Raw genomic sequence first — 17,479 nt, forward strand, 5'->3', positions numbered from 1 at the left:
GAGGTATCAAGACTTTTGTTCCTTAATTTTGGCTAACTTTACTTTTCTTTTAGGGAACCAGCATTCAAATGGGCCCCTGCTTTTTTTTTTTTTTTTTGTTCCCCTTGGCTGGCTTCTCTCTTGCATTAAAAATAAATAAATAAAATTATAATAATAATAATCTGTGTAGAAAAATTACACCTCTCCATGACTAAAAACATCCTAAGAGAACCAGTCTTGGCACTTTAACTCGTCAGAAAATCATCCATACTCCACAAGCTGCCTCTCAAACTACAGCTTCCTTATATCCCCTCCCTGCATGTGTCCTCCAAGCGTCAGGGTAGTGAAAGACGACTTACAAACATCCACGCATTGGTATGTATTGTACAGCTTGCATACAAAAATTTACATGTTAATAATGATGATGAGAGTGCAGTGGTTCCCAGACTCATTATAAGCTGTCATCTTTTTGGGTTATAAAATGAAAACCTCTCCATTATATTACTACATGTGGTTCTGTTTTTCTTAATGTTAAAGTTGTGTTCTATTTAACTTCTACTTGGTATGGAAAATTAAGGAAAGGAGTGACAATTAACTTTCACTTACAAATTATCTATTTTAATTTGTGATGGAGTAGTATTGTTTATCTGATGACGTTTGGGTTATAAAGGAAAACATTGAAAGAAAGGTAGAACAGATTTAAAACAGACACATCCCCTTCATTCTAACTTGCACCATAGTAAAGATATTGAGTAATTTTGTACTTCTTGGGTTAGAAGGAAATGAAGGGAAGGTGTGGTAGAGTCAGGGAAACACTGCTTGTAATACACTTCCTGTACAGACAATATGAACTTTGCCTGTATGTGTGTGTGTGTGTGTGTGTGTGTGTGTGTGTGTGTGTGTGTGTGTGTGTGTGTGTGTGTGTGTGTGTGTGTGTGTGTGTGTGTGTGTGTGTGTGTGTGTGTGTGTATAATGTACCAATACAATAGATGGGAACCTTTAAACACTGTGAATGGATAGATAAAACAGGCATTCTCACAGTCACACCACATACACCTGAACCAAACTCTTTAAAACATTGGTCATTCACATCTTTCCAGTTTCCTTAATACACTGTAAAGATATATATGAAAAAAAAAAAAGGATATAATTTAACACTGGTGCTTCGTCCCTGCCACACCTCTTAAATCAGATCAGCCACTGGAAGAGAGAAAACAAATATTAGCAAGATAAACTCATTAATTAGTGCATATTTAGATCTATTCATACTGGACGTTACAGAAACTCATTAATCAGTGCATATTTAGATCTATTCATACTGGATGTCACAAACTCATCCATCAGTGCATATTTAATCTATTTATATTGGACGTCACAAACTCATTAATCAGTGCATATTTAGATCTATTCATACTGGACGTCACAGAGACCATGATTGTGTGAAGTGGAAGAGAGAAGTGGAAGGATGTTCAGAGAGGAATTAGAACCTGCAATATGGGAGCAACCAGAAAGGATTTATCACAGCAACTCTTTAACTGTGCAAAGGAGCTTAACTTGATAACTATACAAAAATTCAAAGACAGACTTAAGACTCATATAAGCACAACCACCATAAAATTATCCCTGTTCTCTCCATTGTCACCAAGAACCAAGTGATCATAACTAAGCCCTTTTTGAATTTTTACTTGGAAAACAAAAAATCTCAAAAAAAGCTTAAGATATAACAAAATCATCATACAAAACAATTATCTTTTTCATTGCTACTAAGAAACCAAATTTTTACTACACAAGGAGAGAGAGAGAGAGAGAGAGAGAGAGAGAGAGAGAGAGAAATAAATAAAACTAAAAAATAAAAAAAAATAAAAATACCTCAAGATATAACCAAACCACCACACAAAACAATTATCTTCTTCATTGCTACAAAGAATAAATTTTTACTAGGCAAGAAAAACATGAAAACCTCCCAAAATATCTCGATAGAACCAAAGCATCACACACAACTCTCCTCCATGGCCACCAAGAACCAGACCACCACTCACCGTTCATGGGCATTTCATCAATCTGTGTGGAGTAGTACTGTTCAATGTCTCGCAGGATCCTGATGTCGTCATTCTTGACAAAGTTGATGGCCACACCCTTGCGGCCAAACCTTCCCGAACGGCCAATGCGGTGAATGTACAACTCACGGTTATTGGGGAGGTCATAGTTGATGACCAGCGAGACCTGAAGGTGGAGAGGTGTGGAGAATACTTGGTTTATATATCTATACATCAGACTGGCCACACACACACACACACACACACAATCTCATTTACACTTAGTCCTATCAGATAAGAGAGAGGAAAAGTACAACAGCAGTTAGCAGTAATAGATATGTATTGACTTGTTCTCTCTTTCCTCAGATAGTGCTGAAAAATTATAGGACAGATTGTACACTGGGACTGCCATGTGTAAGCCTGCCAGTTCTTGCCTCACTTTTTTTTTATCTTGTTCCATCTAAACAGACTACTTTAAATTTCTTCCCTCACTTGTTCTGTTTTGCTCCTGTTCAACCTAATCAGGCTACTTTAGATCCATTCTTGCCACTCTCTCTACTTACCTGCTGTACGTCAATCCCTCGGGCCCAGATGTCAGTGGTGATGAGCACCCGAGACTGCCCCGACCTGAACTCCTTCATGATTGCGTCTCGCTCCTTCTGTGGCATGTCCCCGTGCATGGAGGAGACTGTGAAGTTCGCCTCTCGCATCTTCTCTGTCAGCCAGTCGACCTGTGTGTGGGGGAGAGATGAGGGTGGTGGTGGTGGAGGTGGTCAGGTTAGAAGATGAAGGAAATGAAAGACAAGGAACATGAAATAATAAAAGAAAAGAAAAGAAAAGAAAGAAAAACAAGGGAAATGGAAGACAAGGAACATAAAATAAGAAAAAAACAAGAGAAATGGAAGACAAGAAAACATGAAAAAAGAACAAAGAAAACTGAGAGAAATGAAAGACAAAAGGAACATGAAATAAATAAAGAAAAACAACCATAGACCAAAAAAATAAACAATAAAAAAAGATTGCGGAAAAAAAAAAAAAAAAAAAAAAAAAAAAAAACAATAAACACTCCTTTAAACCCAGTCTGTCGCTTGCATAAGAACAACAACAAACCAGAAACAAAAGAGAAGACGAGACAAAAGTGTGAACTGTTGCATCGTTACCTTGCGCTTGGTGTTGCAGAAGATGACGGCCTGGGTGATGGTGAGGGTGTCGTACAAGTCACAGAGGGTGTCAAACTTCCACTCCTCTCGCTCCACAGCCACAAAGAACTGCTTGATACCTTCCAGCGTCAGTTCATCACTACAGAGAAGGAGTGAGTGAGATGCAAGGAACAGATGCAGAGTTCACTTATGTAAGGTTCTGTCACCAAACAGTCACCAGAATGAATATGGAAGTGTGCCATGATACTGAAGGGATTAAAAACACAGGCATTGATCAACATTTCTGAACACACACACACACACACACACACACTCAAAACTCAACATACACACCCAGACATCCACTCACCGCTTCACCAAAATACGGATGGGGTCTGTCATAAACTTGGAGGTCATCTCAAGAATTTCGTGAGGCAGAGTGGCGGAGATGAGGACGACCTGTGTGGCTGGCGGCAGGTAGCGGTACACATCATAGATCTGCTCCTTGAAGCCCTTGTTCAGCATCTCGTCAGCCTCGTCCAGCACCAGCATCTGTGTGGATTTGTGTCTGGGTGTCTGGTTCACGGCTCTAATGTACACAGTTTAGTTGGCTTATTCAGATGGTAATATAAGTGAGTGGGAAAAAAGGCCACAGAGGGAAAAAAAGTCGAAATTAGAGATGAAAAAGTTATCCTCAGGTGGATATTAGTATGACACCAGCATGTGTGGATGACAGAGGGTCTGGAGGGGGAGGAAGGACAGAGAGGGAAAAGAAGAAGAAATTAAAGAAAAAGGTTATCCTCACAACTCAAACTAGAGGACATAAGCACCTCACCAGCATTTGTGGACGACAGTGCCTGGGTAGAGGGCAGAGAAGGGAAAAGAAGAGGAAAAAGAAGAAATTACAAGACTATTGAAAAGATTACCCTCAGGACTTGATAAAAGAAGAAGAAAGAAAAGATTATCCTTAGAACTTAAACTAATGAATCTTAAAACCTCAACACACACACACCTTAATAGAACGTGTACGGAGGGTGCGTCGCCTGATCATGTCGAACACCCTGCCAGGAGTGCCGGAGACCACGTGCTGCCCATAGTCCAGCTTACGGATGTCCTCGCCAAGGTTGGTGCCACCGATGCAGGCGTGGCACTGCACGCTCATGTAGTCACCCAGCGCCAACACCACCTGAGTGACGGCAGTGGTGTTAGTAGTAGTAGTGGTGGTGGGGGTGGTGATGGTAGTAGTAGTAGTAGTAGTAGTAGTAGTAGTAGTAGTAGTAGTAGTAGTAGTAGTAGTAGTAGTAGTAGTAGTAGTGGTGGTTGTGGTTGTGGATGTGGTGGTGGTGAGTCATGTTTAGTGTTGAATAAGGTAGAAATGATGTGTGTAAAGAGAAAATGGATATAAAATGCTAAAAAAAATGGAGAACGGAATGAAAGGGTTTGAGAAGATTAACTCCTTCCTCTTCCATCAGTTTTTGCATTTATCAATCAGTCAGTCAATCTTTCCATGTATCAATGACCTAATCTTTCTGTGTCAGTCTTTTAGCATGTCAGTCAGTCTATCAATCAGTCAGGTTTTCATCCAGTCAATCTATCTATCAGTCAAATTATGTCAGTTAACCTATCAGTCAATCTTTCTATGTGAGTCAATCTATCTATCAGTCAGTCAATCTATCCAACAGTCAGTCAGTCAGTCAGTTACTTAGGCTATCTATCTATCTATCCATCCATCCATCCAGTCAGTAAGTCAGTCAGTTAATCAATAGTCAGTCAGTCAGTCAGCCCAGCTCACCTTCTGTATCTGGACGGCCAGCTCCCTGGTGGGTGAGAGACTGAGAACCTGCGTCTCCCTCACACTGATGTCCAGAATTTGCAGGACGGAGATGGAGAAGGTTGCAGTTTTACCCGTGCCTGACTGCGCCTGTGCAATGACGTCCCGCCCCTTCACGATGGGCTTGATGGCACGCTGCTGGATGGCCGACGGCTTTTCAAACCCTGCGGTGTCGGGGAAAAGACATAAGCTGGATTCTTCTTTTTTTTTTTTTCAGTCTCATTCATTTAGTGTTTTTTTTTTATCTATTTATTTATTTTCTATATCGTGGGCTTTTTCACGGAAATTTATGTTCTAAAGGGTATACTTTTTGTGGTACCTCCTATCTCAAAGCCCACACGCTAGGAAACCGTTGCCCTGGGTGAGGAAGCCCAACCTAAACTCGGACCATGGAAAGGATTCGAACCCATGCGCTTAGAGACCCCTCGGACCCCAAAGCAAGCATGGTTCCACTGTACCACGGCGGTTCACGTTTCACCGAGTCTCATTTACATCTAGAGTTCTGTTTATGTTGCTACTAATAATAATAAAGCTTTTTTTCCTTCTTTTTTTAATGTAAGAGGAAAATCTGGCTAAGAGGTGAGAGATCAAAAAATAAATAGTAGATACAAATCCACTTAGATGCCAACCCTTTTTTTTTTACATCTTAAAGGAAAAGCTGACCAAGGGGAACAAAATAAATAAATAAATAAAAAAAATGCCTACTTAGTTGCCAATCCCCTTACTGGCTTGAAAGTTACACAAAAGTTAACAAGAGGAAAAAAAAAATTAAATAAAAATAAAAAATAACTAAAAAGTAATAATAATAATAAAAGACCCACTTAGCTACCAATCCCCTTACAGGTTTGAAAGAGTTAGATAAAAGAAAGGGATAAATGTACAAAACCTCTCTTTTAAATTAATAGGTTAGTGATAAAGACAGAACGAAGAAAGGGAAAGTGTGTGTGTGTGTGTGTGTGTGTGTGTGTGTGTGTGTGTGTGTGTGTGTGTGTGTGTGTGTGTGTGTGTGTGTGTGTGTGTGTGTGTGTGTGCGAGTGCATCTGTGTGGAGGTCAAGGTTAGCAGGTGAAAGTGAACCAGTAGTATGTATTTTTTTCTCCCCTCCCATTTTCTCTTTGAAGGAGCAAAACATTGAAGGTCACAACACCAGACCCTATACCACTGTTTACACTAGACTAACGAGATGCAGTGCTTACTTTCCCGCCTGTAGTGACTTGTTGTGGCTTTCCATATGTTAGCAACCCACCCTGCCTTCACTGTTCACTGTCTCCATTCATTCAGTGTTATTCAGTTTACAAATTGCAGCGATAATTCTATTTTTAATCTAATATTTCTGTTTATAATACTGTTATTGAGACCAGCTTTTTTTCTTTTTTGATGTAATGAGAGAAATCTGGCTAAGAGATTAAATAGAAAAAAAGAAAAAGATCCACTACGATGCTAGTCACTGAGAGAGAGAGAGAGAGAGAGAGAGAGAGAGAGAGAGAGAGAGAGAGAGAGAGAGAGAGAGAGAATGTCAAATAACCTTCCTCTTAATTCAATCACCACCACCACCACCACCTTCTTAAAATCAAAATCACCAGTACCACCTTCTTTATTTTATTTTATTCTATTTATTTTCATTTTTTTTTCATTTTTGGTGCTAATGAGACACACTCTGGCAAACTGTGGACCTCCCTGCCTGCTTCTGTATTTCCATCTTCCTACCACTTCACTTCTTCTAAGAGGGACATCTCAACACATCTGTCCCTCACTTCTGGATAACTCTTCTGACCTTTAAGGGAACTGGCAACTCTGGGCCTTTTTTCTCACTTGTTCAGTTTCCTGCATTAAAAATAAAACTATCCAGCTTTTCTTGAGCAGTAAGTCACTAGTCAAGTGCACCTGGTGATGTGACGGCCTGGTGCATGGCAGAGGTGGTGGTGGTGGTGGTGTTGGGATCGGGCAGACGTCCACACGTAGGTTCGAGTCCCACCAAGTACCGTCTTGAAACTTTGCCGTTTGTGGAGTGGTTTAAAGTTCCCTACATATCACCAGGTTACCCAGGCTCCAGGTGGTGACACGAAAGATGGGCCCTAATATGCCCACCACTAGAAAGAAAATTGCCTGCGCCACTAATGGGTGGAAGCTGAACACTGCTTCCCACATACACTCTTCAACTAGACCTATAGGCGCTATAGGCCAGAACTACAAAAAAATAAATAAATAAATAAAAATAAATAAATGAATAAATATGTAATTAATAATAAAGAAATAAAAAAAAATAAAAAAACTCCACGAGCCATGTTGGTCTCGCACTAACAAGTACTCAGGGTTCACCAGGTAAGAGTGCCACCTCAACCCCTTCAGTACTAAGACCCATTCCTACCTGAGTTGTGGGTGTGATTAGACCATTTTACTGACATTACCAAGGGTCTATGGAGGTCAGGAGATTAATGGCCACAGTCTTCACTATTCCAATCCCACACATAAGTTTCTGAAGCTGTATAGTCACCAGAATTAATATAAAAAAAAAAAAAACGCGTCCTGGTACTGAAGGGGTTAAATCACCACCAGTACTGTTTCCAGACACTGACCTAAACTTTCCTCAATCACTGTATTAACGTAGCAAAGACACTGTACTAAACCTGACCTGACCTGACCTCATCTCACATAGCCACTCTAAACATACAAAAAAAGACAAACAGACACAAAACCCACAACACAACACGTCAGAGGAGAAAGTGTCAACAAATCCTCGTGGACATTAAGACACCTCCCCTTCAGAGTGTCCTTCCCCGCCGCCATATTTACCGTAGGCGTAGATCCCCCGCAGCAGGTCCTCGCGCAGGCCCATGCCATCGAAGGTAGGCACGACCTGCACCTCCTCACTCGTCTCAAACTCAACATTGGAAAGGTCCTCCGGGATGAACCGCCGTACGCGTCCCTCCGCCATGATGTCTCGCCCTGCACTGCCTGGACAAGGAACGCTGGAACGGAACAAGTGCCAAATGACTCTAAAACAAAATACAAGAATAGAATACAGATAAAAACAATAAGAAATATATATATATGTACAAGTGAGAGCCGATACAAAGGCTCTCAATCCCACACCCACGACTGGAATGGACTGAAGTGGACTGGAATGGACTGGAATGGATTGGACTGGTCTCTTATAATCCCTTATTTGTATACCTCCTAATCTCTTATTGCTTCTATGTGTAATTAGTGTCTTTGGTTGAAGTTTAGATGTCTTTTTTCAGTCCTTATAAGTGCTTAGAATTGTGAACTTATTCCTACGTATTCCTTCGGCGTGCTTTCCTTAGATATCTAACTCGTGTGTTACTGAGCGAGTCTTTTGAGAGTAGAAATCATGTTAAAAGTACTCTTAATATCCTTGCCACTTCAGCTAGAGTCTTTTAAGTATGGAAATCTTGTTAAAATACTCTTTATATCCCGTGCCACTTCAACTAGAGCCTTTTGAGTATGTTTTGTTAAAAATACTCTTAACATTCCTTGCCACTTCAACTAGAGCCTTTTGAGTGTAGAAATATTGTTAAAAATACTCTGAATATTCCTTTCCACTTTAACTAGAGCCTTTTGAGTGCAGAAATCTTGTTAAAAAGTACTCTTAATATTCCTTGCCACTTCAACTAGTCTCTGTTGAAAATATCTTGTTAAAAATACCTTTTATATCCCATGCCCCCTCAACTAGAGCTTTTTGAGTGTATAAATCTTGTAATACTCTGAATTTTCCTTGCCACTTCAAGTAGAGCCTCTTGAGGGTAGAAATCTTGTTAAAATTACTCTTTATATCCCGTGCCACTTCAATTAGAGCTTTTTGAGTGTAGAAATCGTGTTTAAAATGCTCTTTATATTTCGTGCCACTTCAACTAGAGCCTTTTGAGTACATTTAGTTAATATGTCACCAGAACTGTAATGGGCACTAGTGAAATCTCATGTTAATTCAAAGAGAAGCTTTTCAAAATACTCGCCAATCTTTTGCCTCCACGAAAGACTATTTAATTTCCTTACGGGACAAGAAAATGACACTGTACCGGCCTTCCTTATCGTCTAAACATTGTAGTATATATATTTTTTTCTTCTCATTTCGTTAATTCTTCCGAATCGATTAGTAAAGTTTTGTTATCTACGGTACCATTTTAGTGATTATGTCATTTTGTGCCGCATTCCTCCCGAGACAAACCGATAAAACATGTGCCTTTTATCTAAGGACTAAATCAATAAATGAGTAGGATTAACTAAAAACATTACATCAATATTCATTTTTCATATATAGGAAGAAAAAAAAAAGAAAGAGGTGTACAGGAGGAACGGTGGAACGGAACGCACAAAACAGTGGCCACTTTCATACTCCTTCCAGAAAACTTATCAGTGCATAAAGTGTGAAAAAACATATCCGGCGGGTGTTCCTCAGGCCAGGGGAGATAAGAAAACCCATATGGTGCCTTATAACCTTAAAATAAACGCCATACACACTTTTAGCGAGCGAGAGGAGTGAACGCACGCTGAACGGCGGAACGCGGAACGGAACACAACACGGAGGAGATGTTTTGAGGCGAAGAGAGACACACCAACTTTTGAATTAACCTCGAAAACCACACGAACTACATCACCACGAGCGACCAGACGACCAGGGACGAGTGAGGAGAGGACGACCACCACCTGCACACCCTGACGAGGCTCAAGATGGCGGGAGGAAGTGGCCAGGCTTGGGTGAAATACGGGTGGTGAGAGAATTTAGATCGCCTGGAGTGAATGGCGAGGAATTCTTTAATGATGGTGTAGCGGGGCCGCCATGAAGAACAAGACTGAGGTATCGAGGACAGATGTGTGCGTCAGAGTGGTCAAGGGCGCGCTGGAGGCCGTCACGGGGGTCAATGACAAGATACCCGCCTCTCCCTCCCCGCTCTCTCCCTCCACGCCTCTCCCTTCGCCTCTCTCTCCCTCCACCCCTGCAAAGATTAAATGCGAGAGCCCCACTGTGTTCCTCGGCGCCCACACCCCGCCCCCCACCGGCCCGGGCGCGGAGGTGCGGGGCAAGCCTGGCACCCCCATAGCCAGTGCCAGCTCCAAGGCTGCCGCCAGACCCAACAGTGCCAATAGTGCCGCCGAGGACAAGGCAGCAGGCGGCGCTGGTGGTGGTAGACTTACCTTCTTCAAGGGTGTGTATTGTGTGTGTGTTTGTTTGTTTGTATCTTGGTGTGTTTGTGTGTGTGTTTCATCAAGTTCATGTTATTTTGAGTTGCATTGTCATATCTTCAGGTTTATTTGTGTATTGTGTATTTGTATTGATGGTTTGTTTATTTAGAGGATATTCCAAAACACACACACAGACCCATCAGCCCCTGGTGGAAAAAAATTACATTCTTGTGGTATTTATACTACACCCCAGGCTAGGTTAGACTAGGCTGGGTTGGGTGGGGCTGTTTTAGCTTATGTTTGGGTTGAATTAGGTTAAATTAAAACTGCATCGATTAGATTAGGTTAAAACTCTCTCAGTCAGGTTAGATTAGGTTAAAACTCCTTCAGTCAGGTTAGATTAGGTTAAAACTCCTTCAGTCAGGTTAGATTAGATTAAAACTCCTTTGGTTAGGTTAGATTAAGTTAAAACTCCTTCAGTCAGGTTAGATTAGGTTAAAACTACCTCTGTCAGGTTCAATTAGGTTAAAAATCCCTCTGTCAAGTTAGATTAGATTAAAAACTGCATCATTCAGGTTAGATTAGGTTAAAATTCCCTCGGTCAGGTCAGGTTAGGTTAGATTAGGTTAAAGCTCCCTCCGTCTAGTTTAGGTTAGGTTAAATCTCCCTAGGTCAGGTTAGGTTGGAAATGTATAAGCCAAGGCAAAGATGACACAATTATTTTCCCCACAGAGGGCAAGTTCCTGTTGGAGTTGTCTCACCGCACAGAGATGGGTGCACCGGCGGGCTGGGTGCCGGTGAAGAGCAAGACATACTGGCCGCCACCTTCCTCCACCACCACCACCACCACCCAGCACCCCCTGCGCCATGACACACCCACCTCGCAGTCCGGTGAGTGTGCTGGTGTGTGTTGTGTCGGTGTTCTTTGTTGAGTTGGTTGTGTAATTTTGTATTTTTATGTCTTCTTGATTTGTATGACGTGTTTTTCCTCTTTTCCAAATGTTGTGGTGATGAATGGTTGGAACAGTTACATGTTTGGTGTTATAGTCTCACTATATTAATTTTTCTAGATAGCAAAAGTAAGAAATTAAAGAGTGTTATTGCTCCTTTGCATTCTCTATTTCCTTCTTTCCCTTCACTCCACCACTCTTTCTTCCCTGTGCTGCTCCGCCCACCGTCACCGTCACTCTCTCCTCCGGCAGTGTCAGATGACTGTTCCTCCCTCAACTCGTCGCCGTGGACCAGCGATCACATCAGGAAGCAGCCATTGCCCCGCCCTGCCCGAGGCCCCGCTGCCCCTGCCCAGGCTGCCACCTTCTGGTTTCACTGCCCCCCTGAGGCCCGGGCACAGCGGCGGAGACTCCCCGTGGGGCGGCGGCGGCGGAACCCTCTGCTGCAGGCCGCCCCGGGTGAGAAGGTGGCAGAGAAGACAGCCAAAGTGGAGAGCAAGGTGGATGGTGAGCGGAAGGTGAAGGTGGAGGGGGAGGGAGCGGTGGGCAAGGGGGCAGCCCGGCTGGAGAAGCTGGTGCGGCTGCTGTGGGTGGGGCTGCGGGTGGAGGCCGATGTGAGTCTCCACAACGCGCTGGAACAGCGGGGCGGAGGTGGCGGGGGCGGCGGCGAGGCCCTGGATCCCACCTTTGTGTCGCCCCGCAAGCGCTACCTCCGCCAGATGGAGACAGACCAGGATGTGCCCACTGCCCTGCACCGCAAGAAGCTCCATGCGGCGGGGCTGCCCCAGGCCCCGGGGGATAGGCCGGCAGGCATGGCACAAATCCCCACCACCTCATCGTCCTCCTCCTCTGCCTCCCCGTACCCCTCCTCCCTGTCCTCGCCAGGCCCTGCCTCGCACCGCGGCGGGGCGAGTGTGCTGGCCCCATCTGTGTACAGCATTGACTCTATCCTCAACCACGAGGGGGCGGGAGGTGGGGCAGGGGTTGGGATTGGCACCGCCACTAGTCGCCAGGGTGACTCCTTCCTCCGCACGCTGCTCAAGCCAGAGGTGAAGGCTGCCCCGCCCCGGGCCAGGGAGCGGCCCCCAGATCCTCCCCACCCTCCCTCAGTGAAAGCAGAGCGGGACCAGTCGGGGCCGGACCGGGGTGACGCCCTGCTGGAAATGAACCGCCGTCCCTCGCCAGAGCGGTACGACCTGTCCCGGTATGGCCCAGTAGCTGGCCTGTATCCCCTGGGGCCCTACATGGACCCCCGCTACATGCTGATGCACTCCCTGGCACCCGGTCTGGTGGGGCCTGCCGCCGCTGCTGCTGCCGCACAGTCTTCAGACATGGCCCAGGCTCTGGCTGCTGCCACGGCCGCTGCTGCTGCTGCTGCCAGCCTGGGCACCTACCCCATTGGCCCCCTGCCACCGCCGCTGCCTGGGGCACAGTACTACTATCCCCCCACCTCCGTGGCTGCCCAGCTGCTGCGCCAGCCCTCCCTGGCCTCCCGCTGCTCCCCCCATCCCCCGGCCTCCCCTAGCCCCAAGACACACCAGTACCCTCCCCCGACCCCTGCCTCACCCCATCTTAGCCGGGGTGCCAGTCCTAGGGGCCGTGCCTCTCCCTGGCAGCCTCCCCCTCCCCCTGCCCACCCACTATCCCCTCATCCCTCCCTGGCCTCCCCCCTCCCATCACCACCACCACAAGGTGAGTCTGCACCATCCTTGCAGTGTTGCCACAGGTGTGCCTGGTGCTGTGGTGTGGTGTGTGTGGTGTAGTGTGGCAGCTGGCTGGCACTAATGGTGTCCTGTGTTTTCCTTACAGATGCACCGCTCAACTTGTCCAAACCAAGGAACCACTTAGGGAAGTAGTGGGTGTGGCGGAAGCTGCGGCCCACACCAGGACGGGAGCTGAGGGGCCACACAGGAAAGCTGGAGCGAAGCCAAGGAAGAGAGAAGAGGACAGCGAGCAGGTGTGGTGTGGTATGGTGTGGTGCCTGGAGGCCCCTGGGGTGCCGCACCGTCACCTCCCTGGGGTAGCGCAAGACGTGAGCATCACACAGACGGAACACAAACACAGTAGTCTCCTGCCAAATTCACATCATCCTCCCATCATCACCACAGACACCACTCACTCACTCATCCCGTCATCATCTACCACCACATGTGTCTCGTCTGTCTTGTCTGTTACTTGGCTAAACATACTTACTTTACTTCTTCATTACCATCATCTCTTCCTTTCATCTTGTCTTCAATATCATCATCTCCATTTCCTTCATCCAAATCCCTTTCATCCCTTCATTTCTCTGTCTCACTCCTTAACCTTTTCACTGCTGTCTTTGCCCAACATGCTAAAAAGAACACATTAGCTGTCTTTCCGAGGCCATGGCACAGAACTCGGAGAAACTGTACAAAAAAAGCGTGTAGACGTAAGAGATAGCGACCAAACAGCAAGCAGTGAAATGGTTAACACTCCTTAGATAAACAGAGCTCCTTACATTACAATCAAACCTTCACTTCTTCCCATTTCATCCCATCACTCCAGCATAATGAAGCGTCACAAAAAAAAAATCATAGTCCTGCCTTATATTTCCAGTCTTTCTCCTTCAGCTGCCTCGCTAATTGTAGACCAACCAGTACGGATTCCTCCTACCTCTCTGTGTACATATGAGGTAGCTGGGTGCTGGAGAAACTGAGGGTATTGGGGTACATTTCCTGTCATGGTGGGTCAAAGTAACACACTCACTGCTCAATGTTCCCTGTGTCTTTGTCCCAGCTGGGGTGGTTGTTCTTAGCACTTGGCTGTTGAGTGGTGTGTTGGTAAAGTTGGGTTTTATTATTTGTTCTAATGTTCAGGGGACTAAAAAAGATGATTTGTGATAGAAAGAAGAGGAATTTAATGTTTTTTCTGTCTAGTAACACTGAAGGCATTTAGAGATGACTTGTGATGGTAGAAAGAAAAGGAGTTAGCATTGTTACTTGTGGTGACAGAAAGATATGAATTTATTATTTTTCTATCATTCAAGGGACTAAAACATGATTTGTGATAATAGAAAGAAGACAAATTAATATTATTTTTCTGTTTACTAACATTCAAGGCACTAAAAAGATTTGTGATGGGAAGAGGAATTAGTATTGTTTTTCTATCTAGCAGTATTGAAGAGACTAAAAGATGACTTGCAGGACAGAAAGAAGAGGAGTTATTGTTTTCTTATTTCTATCATTTCTGTGTTAAGATTGAAAGCACAGAGAAGGAGAAAAAAAGGAATGTTATCTTATGTTTCTCTGTGAACATTTTGGGCACAGAAAGAAAAAGACTTATTATTATTTCCGTTTCTCCATAAAATTGTTAGAGATTGGCACACTAAACATGCCAAGATGAAACTTACAAGTGGTTAGAATGAAAGAGACTATTATTGTTTTTCCATTTTCTCTACAACGGGATTTTTAAAGGCAGAAAAATATACCCATAAAAAAAAAAAAAAAAGAATAAGAGATTGTTGGTTATGGGGAAGGAATAGTCAAGCAGTTTTACAAAATTTAGACACTCATGGGTTTACAGTGAAGTGGGAACATTGAGTAAGGAAGTGTGGTATTACTTGCCTTGCCATGGTTATACACACACTGAGTCACCTTGAGCATGTTACTGTACCATCCGTAGCATCTCCCTCTCTCCGGTGTCCCTCTCCCATTCACCACATCTACCCTCCGGTCTGTACGCGACGGGAACATTTCCGCCTCGCTGGTACAAGTTCCCGACCCCAAAATTTATCTTTGTATGCCCGTATATACGTATAGATATATATCTCTCACCGACCTGTAAAGAATCCTATTTTATCATTATTTTTTTAAGGAATGCATGAAAGCTTTTATCTGTACATATTTTGATGTGTGGACGAATGGTACAGGGACTGGCAGCAGCTCTCGCCCGTCACCGCCAGTCGTACCTCACAGCGTACGTCAGCTGGCCTGGGAAACCTGGAGGAGAACTCACAATACACACATCATCATCTTCCCTTCCTTGCTCTCGGCCAATCAACCAGAGACTCACCCTGACCTCACTGCATTGCCTCAGCTTGTCAGGCACCAGATGGGTATGGCAGTGTGCTACAGAGACAAAGAGAGCCTATATGTGTGTGTGTGTTTGTGTGTGTTGGAGGCCACGGAAAGCTTATGTGTATGATAGAGATGGGACTTAGGTGTGTGTGTGTGTGTGGGGGGAGGAAGAGGCCAGAAAATGCATTTGTGTATGAGAGAATGGGAGCTTGTGTGTGTGTGTGTGTTTGAGGGGCAGAAGAGTGTGTGCGTGTGCATTTGTGTGTCAGATGGAAAGAGATACATTTTTTGTGGATGTGTGTGACAGATGGGTGAAAGCTTGTCTGTGTGTGTGTGTGTGTGTCATTTTCAAGTCAGGTTCAAGGGCTTTGGCGACAAACTTCATTCTGAGACGCAACGCTTGAGTCACATTTGGAAGCTCTTGGCACAGCAGGGGTTGGTGGAGAGAGTGTGTCTACCTCAGGCGCTCACGTGATGGAGATCTTGAGTGGTGGAGTGTTTATCAAGGATCCCTGTGTGTGTTTGGAGGGCCCTGTGTTTGTGGGGAGGGCAATTTTGTGTGTTTGGAGGCCCACTGTGTATATTTGTAAGGCTCTGTGTATGTAAGGAGGCATTTGTGTGTGTTTGAAGGGTCATTCTGTGTGTTTGTAGGTTCCTGTGTTTGTGTGGAAGGCCCTTTGTGTGTTTGGAGGGTCGTGTGTGCATGTTTGGAGGGCCTTTGTGTGTGTGTGAGTAGCTGCATTGTGTTTGTATGGCCTCTGTGTGTGGGTGTGGGTGTGTGGGTGTATGTGTGTGTGTGTGTGTGTGTGTGTGCTGTTGCCTTGTCCCAGTTTCTCTTGCAAGGTTCAGAAGTATTGGGGTTGCTACAGAAAAGATCATTGTAAAGTTATCATTTTCTCTCCAACTTGCCTTTCTTTCTCTCGTCCTCTTCTTTCTCATATTTGAAACACACATACATAGCTTGCCTTGATCTTCCTTTCCTTCACCTTATATTTAAAACACACACACACACACACACACACACACACACACACACACACACACACACACACAGTCAAAGTTTCCTCCATGCAGTTGTCACCCCCTATTCATTGAACAGTACCTTCTAAATCCCCCGAGTCTTACTGAAGCAGTCACCAAACCTAACCTAATGTAACTGTGCTTCGGATGAAATATTACTAGGTGATGAATTGATAGAGCAGATTTACTTAAGGAATCATCTGGTATACACACACACACACACACACACACACACACACACACACACACACACACACACACACACACACACACACACACACACACACACACATCAGAGGCAGTGACATGTACAAATATCATAGAAAAATTGAAAGAAAAAACAATAATTTGCTTGACTCAATTCCTGTATAGATATGAATAGATAAAACACACACACACAGTATCAACAAAGCCCTCCTTGTGGCCTTAATTCATCCACATTACCATGAAAACCTCATTCCTCCCAACACTACAGGCTGACCCTCGCCCTCTCGTGCCTTCTCAGTGTGTCTTGGACTCTGCCGGGCTAACACTCAGTCATTCAGTGTCATTCAGTCGATCTACAAATTACGTATAAGTCAGTTGGTGAGGCAGCCAGCATACCTGATCTCTACGTTAACTGTAAGTGTTGCCTTCCTGCTTCACTCTACTGGTTCACTCTGCTCGTCACTCCCAGGAGATTGTGATGGGAGGCCAGTTTAGCTTCACAGAGGGAGGGTTTGTGGTAGGAACAGCAGGTATTGTGCATTCTTTCATTACTATTTGCCGCATTATTTTTGTTCTCGAGATTTCTTTTTTCTCTTGCCACTCTCTAAATGATCGTTGGAGGAGGGCAGTTTAGCTTCGCAGAGGGAGGGTTAGTGACAGAAACAGCAGATGTTGTGTGTCTATTTCTTTCACTGTTATTTGTCGCATCAATCCTTAATTTCTAACCCCTCTCTTTCACTCGTCACTCCCTAAGAAATCGTTGGAGGAGGGCAGTTGAGCCTCACAGAGGGAGGGTTAGTGACAGAAACAGCAGGTATTGTGTGTTTATTTCTTTCAGTGCTAGTCGCATAATTTCTTCCTCGAGATGTCTTTTCACTTGCCACTCCTAAAATGATCAAAGGTGGAGATAGGAGGGCAGTTTAGCTTCACAGAGGGAGTGTTAGTGGCAGGAACAGCAGGTATTGTGTGTTTAACCCTTTCTTTAGTCTTTCCCCTATCTTTAATTACTAACCACTTCATCTATCCTTTTATTGTCCAGAAATTACAAAATCTATTCTCTCTCTCTCTCTCTCTCTCTCTCTCTCTCTCTCTCTCTCTCTCTCTCTCTCTCTCTCTCTCTCTCTCTCTCTCTCTCT

General features: G+C 44.4%; 2 protein-coding genes across 3 annotated transcripts; one reads left to right on the forward strand and one right to left on the reverse strand.

Annotated features, from left to right (window-relative positions):
* Positions 1-998: 998 nt before the first annotated feature.
* Positions 999-7,953, reverse strand: LOC123513715 (eukaryotic initiation factor 4A-III). The gene is made up of 8 exons (XM_045271094.1): positions 7,778-7,953; positions 4,947-5,149; positions 4,167-4,340; positions 3,525-3,706; positions 3,176-3,314; positions 2,579-2,746; positions 2,019-2,202; positions 999-1,179 (listed from the first exon to the last, which is right to left on the reverse strand). Exons 1-8 carry the CDS (start codon positions 7,917-7,919, stop codon positions 1,163-1,165), a joined length of 1,209 nt encoding a protein of 402 aa, XP_045127029.1. The 5' UTR covers positions 7,920-7,953; the 3' UTR covers positions 999-1,162.
* A 1,513-nt stretch (positions 7,954-9,466) lies between these two features.
* LOC123513714 (proline-rich protein 36-like) lies at positions 9,467-16,124 on the forward strand. 2 transcript variants are annotated; one of them, XR_006677436.1, is made up of 5 exons: positions 9,467-10,149; positions 10,859-11,017; positions 11,329-12,768; positions 12,886-13,108; positions 14,969-16,124. XR_006677436.1 is itself a non-coding variant. In XM_045271093.1 (4 exons), the coding sequence occupies exons 1-4, from the start codon at positions 9,783-9,785 to the stop codon at positions 12,930-12,932; spliced, it is 2,013 nt and encodes a 670-aa protein (XP_045127028.1). In that variant the 5' UTR covers positions 9,467-9,782; the 3' UTR covers positions 12,933-14,162. The 2 variants fall into 2 exon arrangements, 1 of the variants encoding a protein (XP_045127028.1); XM_045271093.1 differs by lacking the exon at positions 14,969-16,124 and having other exon boundaries at positions 12,886-14,162.
* Positions 16,125-17,479: the final 1,355 nt, after the last annotated feature.

This window comes from Portunus trituberculatus, chromosome 36 (assembly GCF_017591435.1).
Source record: "Portunus trituberculatus isolate SZX2019 chromosome 36, ASM1759143v1, whole genome shotgun sequence".
Lineage (NCBI taxonomy): Eukaryota > Metazoa > Arthropoda > Malacostraca > Decapoda > Portunidae > Portunus > Portunus trituberculatus.

Excerpts from the sequence above, each read along its gene's own strand:
- LOC123513715 (XM_045271094.1), bottom strand. The coding sequence starts at position 7,919 with ATGGCGGAGGGACGCGTACGGCGGTTCATCCCGGAGGACCTTTCCAAT. Across the intron at positions 3,315-3,524 it reads ATCCGTATTTTGGTGAAGCG|TGATGAACTGACGCTGGAAG; the intron begins GTGAGTGGATGT and ends CCTTCTCTGTAG. Across the intron at positions 2,203-2,578 it reads GAGGGATTGACGTACAGCAG|GTCTCGCTGGTCATCAACTA; the intron begins GTAAGTAGAGAG and ends CTCCACCTTCAG.
- LOC123513714 (XM_045271093.1), top strand. The coding sequence starts at position 9,783 with ATGAAGAACAAGACTGAGGTATCGAGGACAGATGTGTGCGTCAGAGTG. Across the intron at positions 10,150-10,858 it reads TAGACTTACCTTCTTCAAGG|AGGGCAAGTTCCTGTTGGAG; the intron begins GTGTGTATTGTG and ends TTTTCCCCACAG. Across the intron at positions 12,769-12,885 it reads CCCATCACCACCACCACAAG|ATGCACCGCTCAACTTGTCC; the intron begins GTGAGTCTGCAC and ends TTTTCCTTACAG.